The sequence below is a fragment of the Tursiops truncatus genome, chromosome 14, assembly GCF_011762595.2.
Source record: "Tursiops truncatus isolate mTurTru1 chromosome 14, mTurTru1.mat.Y, whole genome shotgun sequence".
NCBI classification, from domain to species: Eukaryota; Metazoa; Chordata; class Mammalia; order Artiodactyla; family Delphinidae; genus Tursiops; species Tursiops truncatus.
The window spans coordinates 8,067,856-8,092,123 of NC_047047.1; the positions used below are offsets into that span (position 1 = coordinate 8,067,856).

Below are 24,268 nucleotides of genomic sequence, written 5' to 3' on the forward strand. Positions count from 1 at the left end.
ACACTGCATGCTATTAACAGTGAAGTAGACACTAGCAGAAGAAAAGATCAGGGAATTTTAAGAAAGACACAGTAATAGTAAACAATCCAAAATAAAACACTGAGAGAAAAAGGTTAAAAAAATATAACAGAATAAGCAACCCATGGAACAATATCAAGGAGTCTAACACATGTGTAATTAGACACTAAGGAGGGGGAAAGGGGCACAGAAAAATATTTGAAGAAATACAATCAAATGTTTCCAGTTTTGATGAAAACAATACACCCACAGATCCAAGAAGCTCAAAGAACCCGAATAGAAAGAAAAAAAAAAAAAAAAAAACCATGACACGTCATCATATAATGGCTGAAATTTAGTGATAAAGAAAAAAATCTTAAAAGGAACCAGAGACAACATAGGAATAATAGGTGACTTCTCATCATGCAAGCCAAAAAGAATGGGGAACAATTTTTAAAGTATTAAAAGATAAAACTGTAAACCTAGAATCCTATACTTAGCAAAAATACCTTCCACAAATAAAAGTAAATTCAAGAGTTTTTCAGACTAAAACAGCTGAGAGAATGCATCACCAACAGACCTGTGCTAGGATCTGTACAAACAGACTAAAGAGCAACAGAAATCACAAATATGTGAATCAATACAAGATACATTTATTCTCATTTTAAATCTGTTTACAAGACAATTGATTGTTTATAATGTATTTGGGGTTTATAGCATATGTGGAAGTAAAGTGTGTAGGACAGCAACAGACAAGTCAGAAAGGGAATGGAAGCTGAAGACTTTCATGATGTACATGAAGCAATATATTATTATTTGAAGCTAGACTGTGATAAGTTAGAGATGTATATTGTAAATGCTAAAGTAGTCACACCACAACAAAACCAAACAAAGAGGCAGAGTTAACAAGCCAACAGTGGGGATAAAATGGAATCGTAAAAAATATTCAAACAAAAGTAGGCAGAATAAGAGTAAAAAGGGAACAAAGAACAGGTGGAACGAATAGAAAACAAACAGCAAGATCTTAGGTTTAAATCCAACTAAATCAATAATCACATTAAATATAAATGATCTTAACACTCCAATGAAAAGCAGAGATTGTCAGATTGGATTAAAAATAATATCCTTACATATTCTGTTGACAAGAAGCCTATTTCAATATAAGATACATATAGGTAAAGGTAAAAGGACAGAAAAAAGAAAAATCCTGCAGGAAATAACAAAAGGAAGCCAGAGTAGCTATACTGATATTAGACAAAGCAGACTCCATAACAAAGAATATTACCAAAGATAAAAAGGGACATTTCATAACAATAAGGGAGTTGATTCATCAAGAGGACCTAACAACACTAAATGTACATGTATTGGCTAATCGAGCTTCCAATTACATGAAGAAAAAATTTTAGAACTGAAAGAAAAATTGGACAAATACACAACTATAGTTGGAGATTCTAACACCCTTCTCTCAATAATTTATAGAACAATTAAGCAGAAAATCAGTAATAATATGGAAGATTTGAATAATACTATCAACCAACTTGAGCTGAGATATTTAAAGTACACTCCACCCAACAAAAGTGGTTTTTTCTTCATATTCTGGGCCACAAAACAGATCTCAACAGATTTCTAAGAACTGAAATCATACAATATTTCTGTCCACAGTGAAATTAAAAGCTATCGGGAAAAATCCACAAATACTTGGGAAGTGACCCTTTGGTCAAAGAAGAAATCAAAGGGGAAATGAGAAAATGATTTGAGATGAATGAAATGAAATACAACATATCAAAATTCGTGAGAGACAGTTAAAGCACTACTCAGAGGGAAATGTATAAAATTAAATGTTTATGTTAGAAAGGGAGGTCAAGATCAGTGATCTAAGTATCTATCTCAAAAAACTCAAACCCAGAGTAAAGAGAAAGAAGGAAATAATAAAGATAAGAGTAGAAATCAATGGCATAGAAAGGAGAAAACCCTACAGAGAAACAAAACAAAACAAAACAACAACAACAGTGAAACCAGAAGCCATTTCTTTGAAAAGATTGATAGGATGGATAACCTCCAGTCAGACTTAGAAAATAAAGATGACATAAATGACCAACATCAGCTCTATGTATATTTAAAGAAATTGAATGCAGCGTTAAAAAAAAAAAAAACCTTCCCACAAAGAAAAGCTCCAGGCCCAGATGGCTTCAATGGTGAATTCCATGAACATTTAAGGGGGAGATGATACTAATTCTCCATGAAGTCTTCCAGAAAATACAAGAGGAGAGAAACCTTCCCGGCAACCCTTGATACCTGGTGGGAGGAGAGGGACAAACAGACCCAGGAGCTGCCAGGTGGGGTGTCTTCCAAGCAGCTTCCTTTTCCCCAGATTTGAAATCCAAACTACTCTCCTAAGGGAGTCAATCCCAAAACCATAAGCACAGAAGACTCCAGAAGCAAGGATTACTTTTTCTGAGTAACCCGTCATCAGCTGGGTTTTGAGAAACTGGGGCTCTGCAGAGTATATACGGGGGGAGACAGGTGTCTGCAGCTTGTGGTTTATAACAGAAAACAGGGAAGGAGGGAAAAAGCTCTGATTGCAAGTGACTACTACAGGCTGGGTACTAGCCTAAACTCATTAGACTTAGTATCTAATCTAATCCACAGAACACATCTGTAAATGGCATGATCATTCCTGCTTTATAAATGAGAAAGCTGATGCACACAGACACTGACTAACCTGCCCAGGGTCACAGAAAATAGCAGACTGGGGTTAGAATCCAGCTCTACCTGACCTTAGGGCCCATGCACCTAAATGGGCGTGGTCTTCATATTCTAGAGCATCATCTAGAGCACCTCCCTTGGCATCAGCGAGATGAAAGCATTGAGCTAGGTCACCCCATGGAGCTGATGTTGAGGTCACAGCCTAGTACACTAGACTCTTAGGAGCATTACCATATTTTAAGAACCAGCAGGGTTGAGAGGGAGCACATGAAGTTATTTTTAGCAGATTTCTAATATGTATATATATATTATTCCATTGCATATAAATGTTTCACAACATTGTAACAGTTGCCTTGAAAGGTAATATTCAAGAGTACAGAGGACAGGTGTCATACAGTCCGCTATACACCTGAGGCCCACAGAAAATGCAAGACATTAGCAGAAGTGTTCCTTTGCCTCCTACAGTGATGCACAATCAACATGATAACTACATCTTTGTTTGCTGTTTTTCAGAGTCTGCACTGGCATCAAGGCAGCTCAGAATCTGCATCCAAACATCCCCTTTGGTTATTAACAATGAGGCCAACAGCAAACCATCAGATGGCAACCTTGATGTAACAATGCTTATTGGCCATTTCTCTTGGTTGAGCTTTACCAAGGGCTCAAGCAGACTTGAATTTCAAGAGAGACTGGATCATGCAATGTACCCTCATGCAGTACACCAACCTTCTCTGGATCCGGGCCAGGACTGCATGAATTCTCTCACTGTACCATGTGTACTTCTCCTTGGTAATGCAGACGTGGACCAAGCTCCCATCCTTCCAGGGAGCATGGACAAATCTGCTGCAGTATTTCGCATGCACTGTCTTCTTGTTGGTCTCCTAAGGAAAAGACACAGGACAGAAGCCACTCAGAAACCTTTCAAAGAAGAAAAGTCCCCAGATGGTACCTCCACCTCTGCCTTATTACACAGCTCCTAGCACTCGCTCCCACCATAAAATCATTCAACAGTTGGTTCAACCAAACTTATTACCGGGGCCTACTCCATATGGAGCCCTGCGCTGGATGTCGTGAATGATGGTCAGCAAGACATGGGCAATCCCACTTGTGCCCAGAGAAGCTAATGTTTCCAGCAGGGAGATGCTAAACACACACACAGGCACACACCAATATATACAAACACAGAGAAAGTAGCAGTGTAGAATACTAGCACCCAGTACCTGGTCCTGGGTTGAGACAGTAATGATTGGGCAAGTTCTGGCAAAGAAGAAAGAGTTCACAATGGACTAGAGGGTCAGGGAGATCTAGAGGAGGTGGGACTTAAGACACCCCAAGCATCTTTCCACTGTTACTCCCAGCGCCAAATGAAGAAAAGTAGTAAAGAACCCCATGCCACATCTAGGGTCCTTCCTGGACATACGGAACTGGCCCAAGGACAAAGTCCTCCCACAAAGAGAGCTTTCCGAAGGACTGTCTCTATCACTCACCCAACCAGTTTATAAATGCATCAAGCACCACTCCGCCAGGCCCTGTTCTAAGCACCAGGAACACAGTCCATAAAAGAAGACCAAAATCCCTGCCTTCATGGAGCTCACATGACAGGAAAAGAGCCAGATGATAAACCAATACTCATCTAGCAGGTCAGAGGATGACAAATGCTGTGGAGACAAATAAGGCAAGGAAGGAGAAGAGAGAATGCTGAGGGACAGGGGAGGGGAAGGGGCAAGTTAAAACCTAGAAGGGAAAGCCTCAAAGAGAAGATGAGAGCTTCCCTGGTGGCGCAGTGGTTGAGAGTCCGCCTGCCGATGCAGGGGACACGGGTTCGGGCCCCGGTCCGGGAAGATCCCACATGCCGCAGAGCGGCTGGACCCGTGAGCCATGGCCGCTGAGCCTGCGCGTCCGGAGCCTGTGCTCTGCAACGGGAGAGGCCACAACAGTGAGAGGCCCGCGTACCGCAAAAAAAAAAAAAAGAGAGAAGATGAAATATGACTGAAATCTGAGGGAACAAAGCGTGTGGCCCTTCGGAGGTCTAGGGGGAGTCTGAGGACACATCAATGACAAAAGCCCTTAGGTAAGTGTTTGCCTAGCATGTCTGTAGACTTTTAGGAAGGGCAGTATAGCCGAAACATAGTGAGTGAGCGAAAGAGCAAGATGAAGCCAGAGAAACAGGAGGAGGAGGACCAGGAAGCAGATGCTGTGAAGCTTGCTCACTGACGGAAATGATTCTGGCTTGTCCTCTGAATGAAAAAAGGAACCATCCAAGGGCCTTAACATAAGAAGCGACACAATGTTTTTAAATTGAGATACAACTGACATTTAACATTTTATTAGTTTTAGGTGTACAACATAATGATTTGATATATGGATATACGGGGAAATGATCACCATGGTAAGTTTAGTTAACCTTCATCACCCCACAGTTACAATTTTTTTCTTATGATGAGAACTTTCCAGATCTATTCTCTTAGAAAAATGACACAATTTATACTTGTCTTACTCACAATTTAAAAGTTTCATTTCTAACCAGTTTTCGGGTTTTTTAAAAAAATAAATTTATTTATTTATGGTTGCGTTGGGTCTTCGTTGCTGTGCGCAGGCTTTAGTTTCAGTGAATGGTGCACGGGCTTCTTGTTGTGGTGGCTTGTCGCGGAGCCCAGGCTCTAGGCATGTGGGCTTCAGTATTTGTGGCACGCAGCCTCAGTAGTTGTGGCTCGCGGGCTCTAGAACGCAGGCTCGGTAGTTGTGGCACACGGGCTTAGTTGCTCCGCAGCACGTGGGATCCTCCCAGACCAGGGCTCGAACCTGTGTCCCCTGTATTGGCAGGTGGATTCTTAACCACTGCGCCACCAGGGAAGCCCCCTTTTTTCATTTTAAAGGATAACTGTGGATACTCTGCTGAGAATAGACTGTAGATAGTCAAGGGCAGAGTCAGGAGATCAGTGAGGTGGCTTGGACCAGGGGTAGGAATGGTGAGAAGTGGCCAGATGCTGATTTACAGATATAGTATGAAGGTAGAACTGACAGGATTTAATGAGAGGTCAGATGTGGGTATGAGATAAAAGAGGGGAGTCAGGAATGACTCCAGGTTTTTGGCCCAAAGAACTAAAAGAGTGGAGTGGCAATAAATTGATGGGAGGAAGATTATGGGAGAGCAGCCTTGAAGGGAAAGATGGGGATTCAGTGTCGATGTGTTAGGTTCCAGATGCCTATTAGACATCCCAGTAACACGGCAAGTAGTCCGGCAAAGGCCAGGGAAGGACTCAGGGCTGGAGCTTTAAAGTTGGAAGTCACCAGCACGCACACAGTTTAAAAGCCACGGGGCCAGATGAGGTCATCCAGAGAATGAGAGCAGATAGAGAAGAGGTCCAGGGACTGCGCCTTGAGGCCCTTCGGCAGATAGAGATTGGGAAAATGAGAACGAAACAACAAGGAAGACTGAGAAAGATTAGCCAGGATGAACTGGGGGAGGGGGATTGACATTTATACACAATTGATACTATGTATAAAATAGATAACTAATGAGAACCGGCTGTGTAGCACAGGAAACTCTACTCAGTGCTCTGGGGTGACCTAAACGAGAAGGAAATCCAAAAAAGAGGGGATATATGTATACATATAGCTGATTTACTTTGCTGTACAGTAGGAACTAACACAACATTGTAAAACAACAATACTCCAATAAAAAGTTTTTTAAAAAATAAAATGTTTCATAAAATTCTCTGATTTAAAAAAAAAAAAAGGTTAGCCAGTGAGCTGGGCAGAAAAACAAGACAGTGTATTTTCTGCAAGCCAAAGAATTTCATGGAAGTAACCAACAATAGCAACTGGTGATAACAGGTCAAGTAAGAAAGAGACTGAGAATTAACCTCTGAATTTAGCAATTCAGGGCTCCTCGGAAAGAGTGAGACCTTTGCCTCACTGGAGTATATTCAAGAGAGCACGGGAGAACTATGGGATTAGAGAAAAAGAATTTACAAAACTATGGAGGCATTGGGTTCCAAACATGAACAGAGGAATAAGGCAGAAGAGGCAGAGCCAGAGACGAAGACGGGGGTCAACGAATTGTATTTTTAAGATGGGAGGAGTACCGCCATGTTTTTTATGCTGACAGGAAAGATCTAGAAATGAGGACAATAATAATGACACAGACTAGAAAGGGGGAGAATGGATGAAAGAGAGGAGAGGGGTCAGTGCACACGTGGAAGGGTTGGCTGGTGAGGACAATTCAGCCATCCTAGAAGAAACAGGGGTAGAGCGTACAGGTGCAGATGCCCGGGGATTTGTAACGTGGAGGCAAATGTTCACGGATGTTCACTTCAGTGTTCAGTGAACTGCGAAGCAAGGTCTCCTGCTAAGGGCGGGTGGGGAGGAGGAGGTGTTGGAGGTGTGAGGAGAGAGGAGGCAGGCATCTCAGAGAACAGGAGTCAGAGTGGATGGTAAACCCGAGCAGAGTGCGGGGCAGCGGCACAAAAGATCTGCCTGAAATCAGACGTCAGGAATTTAAAGTGAAACCAGGTGGCTGTGTGTTTTTCTCCAGTTTCCTTCATCAGAGTCAACTGCACGAGTATAAGGCAGAAAGCTGGGTTTAACAAAGGTTGGGGTTTTGCCAGATGAGTGCAAGAATGTAAGGCATGGGGAGTAGCTGAGGATTATGAAAGGGACAAAGGATAGAGGACAGAGAAAAGGTCACAGAAACAACCAGCTGTATATCCCCATGGGGCTGAAAGACTGGAATTAGTGTAGTAGAGGAAATGACCTAAAAAGAGTGGGACCTTTGGAATTGATTATGTGGGTTATGATTACACAGTTATTTGCCATGACGAGGTCAAGGGTATGCCATGGCAGGATGGAAGAGAAGGAATGGAGGAGAAGGTCATTGAACAGGTCAGAGAAATGAAAGGTCTGGGTATGGGAAGGGTCATCCACAAAAAACTGACATCACTAAGGACTGAAACAGCTGGAGCCAGTGACAGCAAGCCAGAAGCTATAATCTTCAAGGATGGATGGAGGTGACCTGAGGCTCAGTGGGTGTCAGATACAGAAGGTACCTTGGGTGGTACATTCTGATGACCTGGGAAGAGGGAGGGAGAATGATCAAGAAACAGCAAAGAGAAGCAAGGAGGTCACCACCCACCTCTGTGCCCACAGACCCAGGGAGAATGGGAGAGAAACTAGGGTCCTTGAGCAAGAACCCAGACAAGCAGGTGAAGGGAACATTTCAGAGTATGTGAGGCTACGGAGGGTCTGCTGATGACTTCCAGTTCCAGAGGGCACAGTGGAGGGGTTTTAGGAGTCAGTGGGGGATGGAAGAGGCTCACAGAAGGGATGCCAGAGCCACACAGGGATGAGAATCCAGGGGTCCAGGGGTGACTGATGTAGGCAGGGTTGAAGCACATAATGGGATCAGTCCTGATGTTCTCAAGGCAGGCAGGAAGGCGAACCATGTCTCCACCGCAGTGCAAAGATGGAAGGAGAAACACATCCTCTCTCTCAGTCTCACCATGTGCTCCCTACACTGAATCCCATCAGGTGGCATTTCCCAACTGTGCCCTGTGCATTTCCAAATGGAAACACACCAGACCAGAAGTTACGAGAACACAGGTGTCCGGCACCAGAGTGTCCAAATGGGAAAAGCACAGCGTTGAGAGCCCAACAGATGTGAATTCAAACCCTGCCTCTACCTGCCACGAGATCTCAGCTGAGTTGTCTAACCCCTTGGAGGCCCTGGGACTTCATTTTCTCATGTGTGATACAAGAGCACAAATATTCACCTTGCATATAAAGTGAGCAGGCATTCCATAAATGCTCCTTTCTGACTCACCATGTTTGTAATAAAGAAAACAAGGAAGGCAACATCTAGTGGGCATCTCCTAAGTGCCAGGCATCGTGCTTATACGTGCAATTTTCAAATTCAGACTTTACACCGCCCATTTTACAGATGTGGAGAGTGAGACTCAAACAGGTTAAATTATTTGCTCAACATCTCATATTTAGCAACTGGTAGAAGCAGTATTTACACTCAAGTCTTCTCATTCAACTCCGGTGTACTTTCCACCATACCACACTGCCTGGTACATAGTGAAGGCTCAATAAATATTTGTTGGAGGAATACGTGATGAGACTAGAGTGGGTTTCTGAACATCAGGGCTGGCTTTGTGCTCAAGCAACATAAGTGGCCATGAATGCAACGTGACTTCAAGGGGTGCCCCAAGACATCAAGTTACTAGACTTTGCCTGCAAATTCCCTAATTAGAAATGCATTTTTGTCTCCTCTCCTCCCCTGCTCATCCATCTTAGAAATGCTACACAACAAGGCATTTTTCGTCATTTATTTCTCAGTGTCTCAATTTCCTGGATCCATACCTACAAAGCAGTTTTTATAGTTAAAAGTCTAGGGGGTCCTTCCCAGTGGGAGTCTGGGGGAACCCTAAAGAATCAACCTATTTCACAGCTTCAGTTTCTTTCTACCTTACACACACATCACAGTTTTAGGTATAAATCCAGTTTCAGATACGTAGCCCCAAATACTAAAAATAAAATTGTCGGGCTCCCCTGGTGGCGCAGTGGTTGAGAGTCCACCTGCCGATGCGGGGGACACGGGTTCGTGCCCTGGTCCGGGAAGATCCCACATGCTGTGGAGTGGCTGGGCCCGTGAGCCATGGCCGCTGAGCCTGCGCGTCTGGAGCCTGTGCTCCGCAACGGGAGAGGCCACAGCAGTGAGAGGCCCGTGTACCACAAAAAAATAAATAAATAAATAATAAAATTGTCCCTTTTTCATTGGTGAACGAGGGCAGCTATACTGTACACTTCTCAACTTTTACCTTATTATAATTTGTTAGTGTCAGAAGTTTGAGGTAAAATTCCCCATTTATAAAGCCAAATTCTTCAAACCATCCCTGTAAAATTTCATTTAAATTTGTCAAGAAAGCAAAGGAAAAAATCAGTATTAGAGAAGACCTGTGCATACCACACTGTTGGGAGCCTGCAGTAAGCTATGTTCAAATTGACACGAATTCATATTTTAAAATATTCAGGGCCTAACGTATTTTAAAAATGAAAATTTAATTAGGTATGATTTCCTGAACTAATAACATTACTGAAAAAGGTCTACAAAAGCAGAAAACGGTACTGAGGGAGGAAACCCACAAATGAGATTTCCCTGCAATGTAGCAATTACTCTGGATCCCAATATGTAAGCCAGGAAACAAGTCTTGCGTCAATTCTGCATTTTTTCTCATTCAATTTTGACATTCTCCTCCTTGCAGTTCATTGTAAACGGCAATCAGGGGGCAAAAACACAACGTCATGTGGCTAACGTGGCCCCAAAGGAAAACAGCGCTTCCTCGGGTGGACGTGTGGAACCAGTGGCCATGCAGCCTAAGAGGGAGTGTCAAGGAGACGGGGGTTTCACCTCTGTAGGATTGAGAGGTTTCGCAATGATGATCTTGACACTGAATCAGAGCCTTAGAGAATACATAAAGGGACACTGCATTTGGGAAGGACCTTGACTTCCTCTCCAAGTAGTCTCTGCTGGGCTGCTGTGACTGACATGTCTGCTCCGTGGCTTGCATTTTAGCTCTCACTTCAGTGTGTATCTGGGTTTTCACTAACTTCTAAAAGAGATGTCCCTCAGTTTTACAGATTTACAATATTCATTTTACCCTGATTTTCTGTTTCATATGGAGACACTTTTCAGTCTTTCTCTAATTCTAAACTTCGGACAGTCTTCTGGGTCCTGTTCTACACACCAGTGTTTCTCCAAGTGTGGCTCCCAGATCAGCAGCTTCAGCATCCTCTGGGGATTGTTATAAATGCACTTTCCTGGGCCCGGCCTCCAACCCAGTGACTCATGCACCCTAAAGGTTAGGAGCCACTACTACAGATCATTATCCTTCCACTACGAGCCAGAGCCAGGCATTTTGAGAAGCTGTATTCCTTTCAGACCCACTGTCACAAGGGAACTACACCTTTCAAAAGTTTACAGCATAGACCCTTACCACGCTATAACCCCTTAGAGAATATAATTTTATGTTTACTGGAAATCCAGTAAATGCTGGCTGGTAGCCACTTGAATAATGTAGCTCCAATACAGTGACGGTCCAAGAGGACCGGAGAAATGCCTGCTTTGGGGCATATTCACCAGCAGTTTCTCTCTTCCATTCAATACGGGGAAACAAAGGGCTTCTTTTTTGACACAATGCCTGAATTTCCATAAGCACGGCTCCTGGCTTATGTATAATGATTGTCTAATTCACTTATATCTAGAAGCCATTCTCAGACTTGAGCTCCACTCCCACAAGTAGCATTCAGAAAAGTGTAAGGCAGGGAGCAGAAGGGCATCCTTCTTCAAAGGCAGCATTCATGCTGCCTTTCAACCTTGGTCCTGCCCTGGGTCCAGCCCTGGTCCTCGATGCCCCTCCCAGGGCATCCCCGTCTAGGGGTTCACTTCACTTACCGCACTGGTCTGCACCGACTCGTCCTCTGGTTTGGCTTTTATATCAACAACTCCATCAGCATGGCGGAAGGAGCAGTCAGCAATGACATCATAAAATGACAGCTTCTGGGATTTCAAACCGTATTTCTGTAGCCACTTCTCAGAGTCCCAGGTGTCCTCTGGATTCGACTCATTTTCGGCAGAGGTTGCTCCTAATTGTAGTTTTGGAATCACAATTCATCAGCCGTTCATATGACACAAGACTTTCATATGTCATCCTCAACTTAATATTTTAAAGAAACATGTTCTTTGTTAGCTCACATTCTTTTCAGGAAGCATGCTTTCCAAAGCAGGACTGGCAGAGAATTGGTTCACAAGACTGGAAGGCAGGAATCTGCTACTTTTCATTTCACTTCCTCTGCTACCTAAGTTGACTGGACGCATGCAGAGGGGGAGGTGGCTGATAGGCAAGGCAGGAGAGCATTAACCGTAGGGTCAGAAGCTCTGGGTTCAAGTCCTGGCCCCGTTACTTACTAGCTTGGGCAAGTTGCTCAAACTTGGGTGAGTCACCCCATTTAACCTCTCTGAGCTTCAGTGGAATTCTTCACCTGCAGATAGCATCTGCTTGGCCTTCCTAAGGGTGTCGAAGTGACTCAATATGAAAAGTTATGTGAAAGTGCGTAGTAACGAGTGGGGAGGGGAATCAGGGACAGGAGCTCCCCTGTTAACTTGGTGAATTTATCCTGATTCAGAGCCTGGCTCTCAACTCTGCAGGCTCAAGAACCTCAGGTCAGCTCAGGCGCCTCAGGCTCACATGATCAATTACAGCAAGAAGGCCAATTGCCCAAGTATCCCTAGCCTTAGGCGCATTCCCTTGGTGTTTGCCAAATCTTATCTGTACTCTCTAAGGGGGAGGAGGTGTTATGTTACCTGAGCAGAACACCGGAGAAGCCAGCTTATCATACAAACAGCAAAGTATCTATCCATGTGGCTCAAAACCCCTATGGCCACCTAAGGGAGAGTGGGGTATCTGAGGGCGGGCACAGAGGAGGCATGGTGTCTGGAGCTGGCCCGTGAGAGCTGACTGTGCCCCTTTCCCTCCCGACTCCAGGCTCAGTGGTAGCGCGTGGTGAAACTGACCATGCCTGCCGGGAGCATAATACAAAATCTGAAAATCAGCAGATGCTACAAATGAGGGCTTTCTTATTCCAGAGAGAGGCCGATAACATTTGTCTGCATGAGGCCCCTGCAAGGAAGGCAGAAAGGCTAAGAAGCTCTTAGCCGCAGTGGGACCAGTAGAGCCTCAGGAGAACCGGGAGAAGGTGCTGTGCAGAGAGGTGGTTTTTAAAACGGGTACTACCACGTATCAGGTCCACCAGCCCTACAGAGTTTATTTTCACTTGGATCAGTGGTTCTCAACCCTGCACACTGGAATCCTCTGAGGAGTTTAAAAATATACTGATGCCTGGGCCCCATGCATTAGCTTCTGTTTTAACTGATCTGGACGTTGAGATTTTTCAAAGTTCCCTAGGCGATTATACTGTGCAGCCAACACTAGGGTGAGATGAAGAGAGCTTTCTAAATTATGATTCGGCGATCGCTCCATTTATGCTTCTGTCAGACAGATTCATGTTAAATTATACTTTTAATGGGAAACAAAAATATTACCCATAGTTATCCATGACTATATTTAAGGGGATATATAATTAGAATAATATTTGAAGAAATAAAACACTTGAGAGCCAATTATTTCTCAATAACACATAAAGGATCTGTCCATTAATGTTACGTATGTCCTCAAATTTTAATAGAACAGCTTTTAAATAACGCACTCTGAAACCTACTGGAGCTGGAACTTCTCAAAGAAGCTTGATTTTGGCTTTTGAACTTTAAACCAATCTGGCATCAAAAGCCCCTCTGGACACCATCCCCGATGTCAGCAGTTGGTTTCTACGTGATTCACAAAGTGTCTTTTCAATCTGCACAGGGGACTGAAATCAGAGGTTTCCCAGAGCTTCTGATCCCAAGGTTCTCCTGCAAGTTCTCCTGCATCGCAGGGAAAAAGCAAAAGGAAATTGGAGGCATTTTCGTCAGGGGGGTCAGCCTCCTTGGAGAAACCCTTTGGGTGACCATTTTTCCTCAATTATTGTTGATTACATTCTAAGCCTTTGTCTCCTCTTTACTCCTACTTTATTCTCCTCCCTCCTTTATGATCAATAGGTGTAAGCAGGAAATAAAGTTTTCATTCAATTATTTCCATAGCAACACACACACCCATCACATGCTTTGCTCTCTTTTGGGTTGCTTTCTTTTGAAAAGACAAGAGCCTTTTATCAATTATAAATTCAAGCCAATCATAAAAGAATTTCCTAAAAACACATCAAACAAATTCTAAGAAGGGATTTTTAAAGAGCCAGAGACTAAGTTTTGACTGTAGCTTCACCCAGGACCAGGCAGTGCAGTCACCCTGAGGGTATGATTCAGGCTCCCAATTACCCTCTGAAAAGGGGTTGGAGGAAGACCCCAAAGCAACTTGAACTTCATAAAGGAAAGGAGGGGCAGCCAAGCATACAAAACCAAAGAGCATAGGTGCCCCAAAGCTGAAGAAAGGAGAGAAAGGGTGAAATCTTTTCACTTTCAGTGCTAATTACACCACCCCCATCTGAGCCTCATTTTCCCATGGAGAGGAGAGGAGTGGCGAGGGAGTCATCCATTCATTACAAGTCACTAAGGGGTCCTTCCCTTTCCCCTGCAGTTGTCTTAATTAAATGTGCTACATAAATTCTCACCTATGGAGCCAAGGATAATACCTTTATGTATGATAGAGATGTGACCTCACAGTGCATCCTAGATTCTCTCTAATCCATGGGCAGATCACATCCATGTCACAGGATAACTTACCTGCCACCCGGCCCCTGTCTTACTTATCAATCTCAGAACATTTTTCAAGGAGTAAGACCTACCGGCCAGTGCTTTCGAAACATCACAGCTACAGCCAGGGCCACGGCAAAGAGACAAACTGGACACAGTCCGTCAGTGCCCACTCCTCCTCTAGAGGCTCACAGCCATCAATGACTTAGAGTCACCATAACTACCCTCCCCTTGGCGATGGTTAATCTTATGTGTCAACTCAGCCGAGCCACACTACCCAGATACCTGACAAATATTATTCTAGATGTTTCTATGAAGGTATTTTAAAAGTGAGATTAACATTTAAATTAGCAGACTCTGAGTAAAACAGATAATCCTCCGTATTGTGAGTGGGCATCTCCATTCAGCTGAAGCATTAGTAGAAGACAGACTGACGTCCCCTGAGGAAGAGGGAATTCTGCTTTCAGACCCAAACTGCAATACCAGCTCTCCCCTGGGTCTCCAGCCTGCTGGCCTGCCCTGCAGATTTTGGACATGCTGGCTTCCACAGTCATGTGAGCTAATTCTATATACACATGTATACACACATGTATACATACACATACACACACACACACACACACACACTTAAATATACACATATCCTATTGGTTTTGTGTCTCTGAAGAACCATGACTAAGAGGCCCATCCTCCTCCACTGAAAGTTACTTGTCCAGCACCTCATTCCTGCCATGGCCCATGTGCCTTTCAAGGGAACAGTCAGCTAATGACTAAACTACAGCTCTAGATCTGGAACCAACCTCACAGAGCATCAAGTTCAATGTTTCCCACAGTGTATTCCACAGACTCTACTTCTACTGCATGTCAGTGGCTATTACTCAGAAAGAGGGTTCCTTAGCAAAAAGTTTGGAGAGCTTGAAAATAAACAGTTTCAACAGGTTTTTCAATGAAGGGCTTGTCAAAGCCTTTGTTGTAGGAATCAGCAGTGGGTCTCACCATGAGCAGAGGCATGCATAGTATTTCCTAAAGGCATTTAGTCTAAGCCCTTTCTCCACAGAACATTTTGTAGGGCTTTTATTTGATAGATCACAGCTTGGTACACACTGTCCAACATCCCTGTTATCACAAGTGTCATGAGACAGTAAACCAGCCCTTGGCTACCATGTGAAAAGTGGCACGTGGGAAGTGGCACAGGAAAAGTAGCACATCATGTGGGAAGTGGCACCGTGAGACAGTTACAAAGAAGCTGGAAGTGGTGTCCAACAGCAAGCAAGCAAGCGAGAGAGAAGGAAAGAGAGAGGAAGGAAGCAAGGGAGGGAGGGAGGGAGGGAGGGGAGGGAGGGAAGGAGGGAGGGAAGGAAGGAGGGAAGGAAGGAAGGAGGGAAGGAAGGAAGGAGGGAGGGAGGGAGGGGAGGGAGGAAGGAGGGAAGGAAGGAAGAAAGGGAGGGAGGGAGGGAGGGGAGGGAGGGAAGGAGGGAAGGAAGGAAAGAGGGAGGGAAAGAAGGAAGGCGGGAAGGAAGGAAGGAGGGAAGGGAGGAAGGAGGGAAACAGAAGAGAAGAGAAGGAAAGGGGGGGAAGAATTGAGGACAGCTGGGAAGGGAGACAGAGGAAGGAGAAAGGGGGCAACTGCCAGGGAAAGAAATCCAGACACTCCTGCTGGTGAGATGGGTGAGATTTCAACAGGCTCCGCAGGCAGCAGCTGGTAGGACTGAGGGTTCTCTGAAGGTGGGATGATGAGGCCCACCTGGGTCGGGAGCCCAAGAGACAGGTGTTGAGAGCGTGGCTCAGGAGAGTAGACTGTCTCCGGGCAGTTACACACTTTGTGCACTGCACTTGCTGACGGACTGATATCTTCTGTTCATCGACACTTGTTAAAGCACCGAGGGCTGAGCACGTTTGCCTGGCACTGGGAGGGGAGCCAAGCCAGGGGGAGGAGGAGATGGAAGGGCAGAGAAAGGTACCCACTGATACTCTGCACAACTGATTCACCGGGCAGATTGGGGTAAAGGTTCTCTGGAGTGCCCCAGGGGGTGCACACACGAGGGCAGGGGTACAAGGAGATGCAGTGACATGCCTGACGTCACATCTCTAATATGTGCCTGGGTCCAAACTGGCAGCTATAGAGTCTGCCCCGAGTGGACTGTTGAATAATCTTGGGAGTGATGATTAGCGTGTGCAACCATTACGTTCATGGGAGATTGGGAAAGAATCTTGATGAATTCTAGGCCCTTTCTCCCCTGAAAATGATTTTTACTTCCTACCTGTAATGCTTGTAAAAATCAAAGTAGAATCCGTTGAAAAGAAGGGTTCCATGGTTTATGCAACTTCAATAAACCAGCAAAACAAAGATCCCAACCCTGAGTTCTCTAACTCCTATAATCTTCAGGGGGTGTAAGCAGGAGGGGAAGGAAGTTAAATGAACAAAGAGGCAAAAAAGAAGCAGATGTAAAAATAAAGAACATAAAGCACGGATAATGGATAGGATGTGGGAGAGGAGCTAATGCCTCTCAAAGATATCGTTCTGTTTTCTAATTTTTTTTCTTCTGCCCCGTGATTCTGAAAGAAGGAAGCTTACAAAAAATTACGAGTAGGCTGTGGATGAGGCAGCTGCAGGAAGAATGTTTACTTTCTGATGATACCTGCAACTAGACACTGAGAGATAAGGAGCAATAGCTCATGACAAACCTGCATGAAGGCTAAGAAGAACCCACCAGTAGAGCACAGACTCCAAGAGAAGAATTTCGAAAGCCACACATTTCATGTGTCTATGTCTAAAATGACATTGAAAATAAATTGAAAATAGCTGAGGATCAGTGACATAGGCCACAAATTATACCAGAGGTAACTATTTCTTTATAAGATAGCATGACACGGCAAGAGAAACACAGACCAATTCAAGATGTTTAGTATAAAGTGGAAAAATCAAGATTAAGAAACGAGCAAAGGATTAATGGAGTTTGGGAATTTAAGGTTAAGAACCTGAAATTCTTGCGGTAGTGAGAATGGCAACTCTTAGAGTGGGAATACTAGAATTAAACCAAGACAGAGATCTGAATCTGCTTCCCTTGGGAAATTAAAATATTTGCCACTTTTTTGATCTTGCATCAACAGAGAACATGTTTTGTATTATTTTAATCCTTTTAAATTTATTGAGACTTATTTTATTGTCCAACAGATGGTCTCTTCTGGAGAATAATCTGGGTGCATTTGAGAAGAATGTGTATTATAATGCCGTTGCGTGGAACAGATATCTATAGATATCTATTAAGTCTAGTTGATTTATTGTGTTGTTGAAGTTTTCTATTGATCTTCTGCCTGGTTATTCCACTCATTTTTTTTTTTGCCACCTTGCGGCATGTGGGATCCTAGTTCCCTGACCAGGGATCTAACCCGTGCCCCCTGCAATGGAAGCATGGAGCCTTAACCACTGGACCACCGGGGAAGTCCCTCCATCATTATTGAAAGTAGGATATTGAAGTCTTCAACTATTATTGTTGAACTATTTCTCCTTTCAATTTGCCAGTTTTTGCTTAAAGATCTGCTGTTAGGTGCATATATGTTTACAATTATAATACCTTCTTCATAACTTGACCCTTTTATTATTATCAGATATCTCTTTGTAAAAATTTTTTGTTTTATAATCTATTTTGTCCAAAATTAGCATAGCTACTCCAGCTCTTTGATTGTTACTATTTGTATGTCTTTTTCCATCCTTGACTTTCATCCTATTTGCATCTTTCAATCTAAAGTGTGTATTTTGTAGACAGCATACGGTTGGAACATTTTTTTTTTAATCCATGTGTTTATCTCTGCTGTTTAACTGAAGTGTATAATTCATTTTTATGTAATATAGTAAATGATATGGTAGGATTCACATCTGCCATTTTGCTATTTATTTTCTATATGTCTTAAATCTTTTTTGTTCCTCTATTCTTCTATTACTGCCTTTTGTGTCCAAAAAGATATTTTCTAGTATACCATTTTAATTCCCTTGGCATTTCTTTTACTAAATTTTTTTGAGTTATATTTTTAGTGGCTGCCCTCAGGACTACACTTAATATCTTAACTTACCACAATCTAGTTCAGATAAATGCCAAATTAATCTCAATAGGTACACAAAAGCTTTGCACCTATATAGCTCCATTCTCTCCCCACTCCTTGTGCTGTTATTCTCATATAAATTATATCTTTATGCATTATGTGCCCATCAACACATATTTATAATTATTGCCATGTGCAGTTGTCTTTTAAATCAAATAGGAGAATAAGTTCAAACAAAAGCTACATTTATACTGTCTTTTATATTTACCCATGTAGTTATCTATTTTTTTTTAATTTTTTTGTGGTACGCGGGCCTCTCACCGTTGTGGCCTCTCCCGTTGCGGAGCACAGGCTCCGGACGCGCAGGCTCAGCGGCCATGGCTCACGGGCCCAGCCGCTCCGCGGCATGTGGGATCCTCTCGGACCGGGGCATGAACCCGTGTCCCCTGCATCGGCAGGCGGACTCTCAACCACTGCACCACCAGGGAAGCCCCCCATGTAGTTATCTTTATAATGTGGATTCAAGTTACTCTCTAATACCCTTTCATTTCATCCTTAAAGACTTTCTTTATTATCTTTTATAGGGCAAGTTTTCTAGCAATGAAATCTCTCAGTTTTTATCTTGAATGTGTTAATCTTTCCTCCTTTTGATGGATAATTTTCCCAGATATAGTATTCTTCATTGACAGACTTTTTCTTTCACCACTTTGAATATTTCATCCCACTGCCTCTGGCCTCTGTGGTGTCTGATGAGAAATCAGCTGTTAATTGTACTGGGGATCACTTGCATGTGATGAGTCACTTGTCTCTTGATGCTTTCAGGAGTCACTTTTAGGGCCTGGTGCTTTCTATTGTGGACAGTTGTTTGTTATTGATTCAATTTCTTTAACAGATATAGGCCTATTAAGATTGTTTGTTTCTTCTTGTAGGAGATTTGACAGATTGTGCCTTTCAAGGAATTGGTCCATTGCATCCAGGTTATCAATTTTGTAGGCACAGAGTTGTTCATAATATTCCTTTACTACCCTCTTAATATGGGATCCCTAGTGATGTTTCCTCTTTCATCGCTGATATTTGTAATTTGTGTGTTTTCTCTTCCGTTCTTAGCTAGCCTGACTAGAGGTTTATTGATTTTATGGATCTTTTCAAAGAACCAGAGCCAGCTTCTGATTCTGTTGACTTTCTTTACAGATTTTGTTTTCAACGTCATTAATATCTGCTCCAGTTTTTATCATTTTTTCCTTCTGTGTACTTTGCATTTAATTTGCTCCTCTTTTTCTAGTTTCCTAAGGTGGAAGCTTATTGACTTTGGATCTGTCCTCTCTTTTAATTTAATTGCATTCAATGCTATAAATTTCCCTCTAAGCACTGCTTTTGCTGCATCCCACAAATCTTGATAAGTTGAATTTTTATTTTCATTTAACACAGTCACTTTCTAACATGATTCTAGCTTTGACATTTCATCATATCTTGTATTACATTCCAATAACCTTCCTGAATTAAATGCACCACATCTACAGAATCCTAATGAAATAATTCTTCTTCCACATTTTGGGGGGATTTTTTCAGTGAGAGCCTTAACACTGATTTGTGGAAGCATTACATGCTACTCTTATGCAGATGTTTGTATGTTTGTGTTTTTTGTCTAGAAAATACAGAGCTCACTACACATGAGAAAACGTATGCTTGAGTTAAACAAAATACTGGCCCTTTCTAGCACTCTCACTTGCTGCTTATTAATCAGCTTCGTCAATATTCATCTAGGAGCTTAGCTTCGACACCTATATCTTCTTTAACCCAAGTCCTGCCAGGTTCAATGTTTGAATTCTCCCTCAGATCTGCCCACTTAGCATCATCTTCACATACTATCACCCTAGTCCAATATTCTTTCATTTCTTGTCTATATTAACATCCTAACTCTCTTCCCTCATCCTCACTTGGTCCCTCCCCTCCAATCTTTTCCCACACAATAGTCAAAGTGGTTTTTTTCTAAATACAAATCTGATCTTATCATTCCCTTGCTTAAAAGCTTCCACTGGGTTCCCACTGGTCTGAAATTAAGAACTGACTTCTTGGGCTTCCCTGGTGGCGCAGTGGTTGAGAGTCCGCCTGCCGATGCAGGGGACACGGGTTCGTGCCCCGGTCTGGGAAGACCCCACATGACACAGAGCGGCTGCGCCCGTGAGCCATGGCCGCTGAGCCTGCGTGTCCGGAACCTGTGCTCCGCAACAGGAGAGGCCACGACAGTGAGAGGCCCGCGTACCGCAAAAAAAAAAAAAAAGAAGAACTGACTTCTCATGCCATGGACTCCAGACCCAGCATGGTCTGGTCCTTAGGTACTTTTCCAGACTCATCATAGGCCAATTGCTAACTTGAATTCTGAGCTCTGGCCACACTCATCTTTTCCAGCTCTACTAAAGTGCCATGCTCCTTCCTGCCTCAGGACCTTTGCATGCGCTATTCTGTTGCCTAGCGTAAATTCTTCCCTTACTCCCACCCTTCATCTCATTAACTCACCCCCTCAACCCTCAGATATCAGCTCCAATGTTATTTCCTCAGCGAGGCTTTCCTTTACCCCAAAAACCTCAGGAGCTCACACCTTTCCTTAGTCATACTTCCCCAGGTGGGAATTATACTTCCATGTGCTTCTGATTTTCTACCCTTCCTGAACAAGAAATGGTACAAGATCCTGCTTTATTAGGGGCCATTCCATGTCTGTTTTTCGTCATTATACTCACTGTCTAGCACAGAGCTATGTACAGTGAGCATTCAATAAACAAAAGAATAAATAAATGGATCAAAGTTTTTTTATGCTATCATTACATTCTATGTGTCAGCACAGTTCTGAGTGTTTTACATATATTTTCTCATTTAATTCTCACAACAGCACATTGGGTAGGTATTATCACTATCCCAATTTTGCAAATAAGGAAACTGAGGCACAGATAATAAATGTCTTGTCCAGGGTCACACAGGAGTGGGCAGAGCCAAGATTAATGTCTTTGTAACTCCAAACCTGTGTACTTCACCATCACCAATGACTACAGGGAAATCCAGCCAGTTATTTAATACAATGCCAATAAAAATGAGCATTATCTCTTTCTCCACTTGTTAAAAAAAGTGCTCAAAACTCCCGTAGAGCTCCTTGACGGAACTTCCTACAGAGCCTGAGTGGACCTTTTGCCTTTTCCTTGTCTTTTGACATTGAGTTTGATATTCTGAACCAAACAAGTACGCGGAGTCCAATTTCGGCATCACTACACAACATGATTAGACTAATTATCTCTAGTGAGTCACAAAATGTCTGTGAAGGTTACTGCAAATGCAGAGTTCCTGAAATGCTTTGAGCTGAAGCATCATCCAAAGAAGAGTAAAGTCTCCCTAACTTTGGACAAATTCTTGAACGTTTTGTGAGAAAGGCCATATTATCGTTTGAGAGCCATACCTGGCACACACACAGACACACACACAAACACATAGAATGCTCGTATATGCCAACACCAATGTCTCTGAACAGCTCAGCACTTCAGGAGAGATGCACAGCCTCCTGTGTTACTTTATTAAGAGCTGTGTTAAGGTATAATTGATCATTGATAACAATAAACCATATACATTTAAAATGTACAAACTGGTAAGTTTTGCCATATGCATGGTTAGGTTTCTGTCAATCATTTTGCTATTTGTTGTCTATTGGCCCCATCTGTCCTTAATTCTCTCCCTTTTTTTCCTGACAGCTTTTGGATTGAGTATTTTCAAATCCAATTTATCTTGTTTGTTGGCTTGCTTTGTTATTTAGTGGTTATTTTAGTTTATAGTACACATGTTCAATGTATCATGGTCTAATTTCAATTGATATTATATCACCCCACACATAGTGTAAGAACCTTACAATAGCATATTTCCATTTCTCCCCTCCTGGATTTTTTTTTTTTTTTTTTTTTTGCAATGCAGTGGTTTGCTGTTTTTACAATTGTGGTAAAATACACATAACACAAAATGTATCATTGTAACCAGTTTTAGGTGGCATCAAGTACATTCACACTGTTGAATCACCATCACCACCATCCAACTCCAGAACTTTTACAGTATCCCAGACAGAAACTCTGTACCCATTAAATGACTCCCTCCATTCCCCAATCCCACCAGCCCCAGGTAACCACTTTTTGGGTCTGGCTTTTCACTTAGCATAGTGTTTTCAAGGTTTATCTGTGTTGTAGCATGTGTCAGAGTTTCCTTCTTAAAGCTGAATAATATTCCATTGTCTGTATATACCACCCTTCGTTTATCCAGTCATCTGTTGGTGGACTTTTGGGTTGTTCATCCTTGGAACTTATGAATAATGCTGCTATTCCCCTCCTGCTTTTATGCTACTATTGTCATACACTTAACTTTTATATACATGGTATAAACCCCACAGTACACTGTTATTATTTTAGCTTAAACAGTCAACTGTCTTTTAACGGTATCTGAATAGAAAAATACCACCTATTTACCCATGCAGTTATTCCCAGTGTCCTTAATTCCTTTGTGTAGAACCATGTCGCCATTCATTTCTTTCCATATCAAAGTATTACATGCTCCTTCTGCCTGAAGGATTCCCTCTAACTTTTCCTGCAGTGCAGATGAGCTGATAATAAATTCTTTCAGCTGTTGTACATTTGAAAATGTCCTTATTTTGCCTTTGTTTTTGAAAGATATTTTCACAAAATCTAGAATTCTAGATTGAGAGTTTAAGGTATTGAATGAAAAAAAATAAGATGTCACTCCACTGTCTTTTCACGTGCAACAAGAAATCTGCTGTCATGCTTATCTCTGTTCCTTTTACAGAAAATGTCTTTTTTGCTCTGCTTGCTTTTAACATTTTCTCTTCCTTAGCGGTTTCAAGCAAATTGATTGTGATGTCCTTTGGTACAGTTCCCCTCATCTTCTTGTACTTGGCATTCATCGAATTTCTTGGATCTCTAAGTTATAATTTTCATCAAATTTGGAAATTTTTCAATCTTTATTTCTCCAAATATATTTCTGTTCTCCCTCCTCCCCTCTCCTCAGGAATTCCATCTACATTTGTTTACTTGAAGTTGTCCTACAGTTCACTGATGCTCTTCTGTTATTTGTTCTTATTTTTTATTTATTATTGGGTTTTTTTTCTCCGTATGTCTTATTTTGGATAGTTTCTATTGCTATGCCTTCAAGATCACTAATCTTTTTCCCTGCAATGTCTAATCTGCCATTGATCCCATTCAGCATGTTTCCAAGTAAGATATTTTCTTCCCTAAGAATTTTCATCTCTAGAAGTTCAACATGTATTTTTTAAAAATACTTCCCTGTCTCCACTTAACTTTTTGAACATATGGAATACAGTTGTAACTGTTTAAATGTCTTTTTCTGCCAATTCTAACATCTGTGTCAGTTTTCTTCTTTTCATGCCTAGTAAACTTTGATTGGATACCAATTGCTGTGAATTTTACCTTGTTAGGTACTGGATGATTTTATATTCTTATAAATCTTCTTGAGCTTTGTTCTGAGATGCAGTTAAGTTACCCATAAAGAACTCTCTACTTTCATGTCTTGCTTTGATGATTTCTTAGAAGGGCCCAGAGCTCAGTTTAAGGCTAGTCAGTCCCCATTACTGAGGCAAGACCTTCCCAAGTAGTCTACCCAGTGCTCTGTGACTTATAAATTTTTCCAATCAGGCTGGTAAGAACAGGCACTGTTCCTGGCCCTGTGTGAGCTCTAAACCCTTTCTTTCTAATTCTTTCCAATGGATCTTCCCCAGCCTCGGGTAGTTTCCTCATAGAATGATCAATATTGAGCAGAAATCACAAGAGGGGCTCATTGCAGATTTCCAGAGTTCTCTCTCTGTGCACCTCTCTCCTCTCTGGTACTTTGTCCCGTGAAATCTTGATATCTTGATCTCCCTGGACTCCTAACTCTGCCTCTCAAACCTGGAAGTTTGCTCTGCTCTACCTGGGATCCTTCTCCCTACACCATGGCCTGGAAACTCTCTCAGAGCACTAAGCATTAAGCTGGGACAATCAGAGTTTACCTTGGATTTTCCTGTATCTCAGAGACCACTGGCCTTGGTTGCTTGGTGTCAAGCGCCTTTAAAAACCAATGTTTCATATATTTTTGTCAGTTTTTTTTTTCCCTCAGGGAATTATCATGCACCGCTCTTGGTAATTAAAAGAGGTCAAAATTACCAATGGCCAGATTGTGTGG

At 42.5% G+C, this 24,268-nt stretch overlaps 1 protein-coding gene across 5 annotated transcripts in view; it reads right to left on the bottom strand.

Moving 5' to 3' along the window:
- The window catches only part of VWA3B (von Willebrand factor A domain containing 3B), a 211,225-nt gene that overhangs the window by 101,690 nt on the left and 85,267 nt on the right, over positions 1-24,268 (bottom strand). For all 5 annotated transcript variants that reach the window (XR_012325581.1, XM_033838164.2, XM_033838165.2 and 2 more), the window contains 2 exons: positions 11,159-11,349; positions 3,430-3,584 (listed from right to left, as the gene is read on the bottom strand). Coding sequence is in view for 4 of the 5 variants with exons in the window: in XM_033838164.2 (XP_033694055.1) it covers positions 3,430-3,584; positions 11,159-11,349 (346 nt within the window). In the remaining variant the exon portion in view is untranslated. The remainder of the gene's footprint in view (positions 1-3,429; positions 3,585-11,158; positions 11,350-24,268) is intronic.